We start from the raw sequence: 2,406 nt of genomic DNA on the forward strand, positions 1-2,406 counted from the left end.
AAAGCAGAAAACCACTGATACTTTTCTTGAATTTCATGTCTAAATAGTTACTGCTCATTGCACTAAACAGGTATAGTTCAAAGGGAAATATTTGCTATCCAGACTATTTTCTGCTCCTGATAAGGAACAAACACACCGATAACCCACTGTGTGAATTTGCTTGAGGTCCAATATGTTGTTAACTTAAATAAAAAACAGTAGCAGGAAAAAAAGAGATCCCTTAAGCTCCGAGGGTAGTAAGTGCCTTCATCTTCCATTGAACGCCTGTTTAAAAGTCAGTGCCACTTTCTGGAACAACCTGAAAGTAAAGCAAGTGCTCACGAGAAATACAGATAGTCCTGAAGGATCATGCTGCCCAATACTGGGATCCATTTATATACAAGCAGTGTGTTCATATTCATCATAATCTTTTAAAATACCAGCTTGTTTACCTACTAAACATATAACAGAAAAAGATATTTTTCTCAGTCCCAATTAAAGAAAGACATTGTTGAAATTTAAGCACTAAATTTTTAAGTGCAAAACTGGTGCAAGATCTATGGTCAAACAGCCTCTTCCAGAAATCTGTGTGCAGACGGGAGCAATTTTCATCATGGGAGGTAGAATACTGCACCCTTACATAAAGCCTCCCAGATACAAGTCAGGACCACAGACATTTCCACTTTTTGCTCAGTGTCTAACGCCTCTGAAAGATCGTGGACCACATTTCAGCTGCTAAACTTATAAGACTATAAAAAAAAATTCCACTTCCATTTAGAGTCAGAGAAAAGAAACAAACAGCAATCTTATCCCACCAGATCCCAGGTTAATTCCCTCTCCTGCTCCTTTATCATAATATTAATTGATTTCCTATTGAATGCTGCAGTAAAATCTGTGAAATTATATTCTGGCAGACTATCCAATCAAAGAAAAACTCTTCATGACAGTTACTTTCACATACCAAGCCTCCTGCCTACCTTGTTATGTTTTTGCTGGTGTCTTGCCTTTGTGTCAAGAACATGGTAAGGGCTTTCTGAGTCTTGGTTGATATAATATATGAGTCTTGAAGGCAGTGTTATTTCTTTCTGCATTGTATTGCTGTTACTGATATTACTGCTGCTATTCTGTTGCAATGTATTATCTTCATCTGCCAGGACTCCCAATTTTTTTTCTGCAGTTTCATTCCAATGCGGAGCTGAGGGGAGGGAACACAAACAAACACAAACACACATATATAACCTATGAATACATAAATATTAACATGCAATTTCTCCATTAATTGCAAAACCAAAATTGTCTATACACAGGTAAATAGAGACAGTGGAAAAAATTATTGCAACAATAAAATGGCCTGGATGATAGTCACAAAAATGTACTCTATTTTTATTGATGTGATATATAAACTTATATATATATATAAATATATCCAGTCTTACCTATATTTCTAACTATGGGGAGAAGCAGAATGAACTTTCAGGAAGAGTCATTAAATGGACATGTTCGGGATGCTGGCCCCCTCCCCCTTCTCTAAGGTTGCAGAAGTTCGGTGGTACTCTAACTAGTATCCCATCGGAGAGCTAAGAATGCTGGTAAGATAACTTCAGTGCTAAATTTATGGACATGGGATGGAAATGGATCCTTTAACAAAATGGACAATTCCCTTTTCTTTTAACTTTGAGAGAAGCAAAGATCATTTGCCATAGAGGGATGCAGATGATGGCAGTTTCCCAACTTCTTTGAATCTTCTTGCCGAGGCCATCTTTCCCCTTTCACCGATTCCAATCATCACTGAATTAAATATTACATTATCTCAGCTGTCCATTGCAATGACAAACATTTTGGAAAACCACAAACGAAAGGTTTATATCCCTGAAGTATCCTTTCCCCCACCACTCCTCCTTAATTCAACAGCAGTGAATAAATTCGGTAGAAAATTTGAGGAAACAGCCCATTACCACTATTATCACTACAGCCTCCTCCCGCTTTCACACAGGGTTCCACCACCCTGGAAGCAACTTACTCGCTCCTTGCATTTCCCTTCCACCAGTTTCCCCGAGCCAAGTTGCTCACGGATCGCCAAGCGACCCCGCATCTATGAAATGCCTCCCAGCGGAACCGATCGTAATCGGATTGGGTTTCTACTGAATGTAACCGAAAGGACTTCAAAAAGTGAGCTGGAATGAATGGGGGTTTGGGAATGAGAAGCGGGGAGGCAGGCGGGAAGCACCGAAAGGCCGAGTCCAGGATGTCAGGAGCGCACGGACCCGAGTGCCCTTCGCTTTTCTCTGCAGGGCCCGAGAGCTAGGCAACGCTAAGGGCACCGTGTCCATACCCACCGCTGGGTGCAGCAGCCCCCCAGGCGCGGGGCCGGGACGAGGCGGCGAGTGGAGGCAGCAAGAGAAGGACGAGGAGCAGGCGGCAGGGCGG

At 41.8% G+C, this 2,406-nt stretch overlaps 1 protein-coding gene across 1 annotated transcript in view; it reads right to left on the reverse strand.

Moving 5' to 3' along the window:
• The window catches only part of ADAM23 (ADAM metallopeptidase domain 23), a 154,457-nt gene extending 152,057 nt beyond the window's left edge, over positions 1-2,400 (reverse strand). Inside the window, exons 1-2 of the mRNA XM_004674351.2 lie at positions 2,316-2,400; positions 957-1,174 (exon numbers count right to left, since the gene is read on the reverse strand). Of these exons, the coding sequence (XP_004674408.1) occupies positions 957-1,070 (114 nt within the window). The 5' untranslated portion in view covers positions 1,071-1,174; positions 2,316-2,400. The remainder of the gene's footprint in view (positions 1-956; positions 1,175-2,315) is intronic.
• Positions 2,401-2,406: the final 6 nt, after the last annotated feature.

The sequence above is a fragment of the Condylura cristata genome, unplaced genomic scaffold (genome assembly GCF_000260355.1).
Source record: "Condylura cristata isolate star-nosed mole 26May11 unplaced genomic scaffold, ConCri1.0 scaffold00002, whole genome shotgun sequence".
In the NCBI taxonomy this organism is placed as follows: Eukaryota; Metazoa; Chordata; class Mammalia; order Eulipotyphla; family Talpidae; genus Condylura; species Condylura cristata.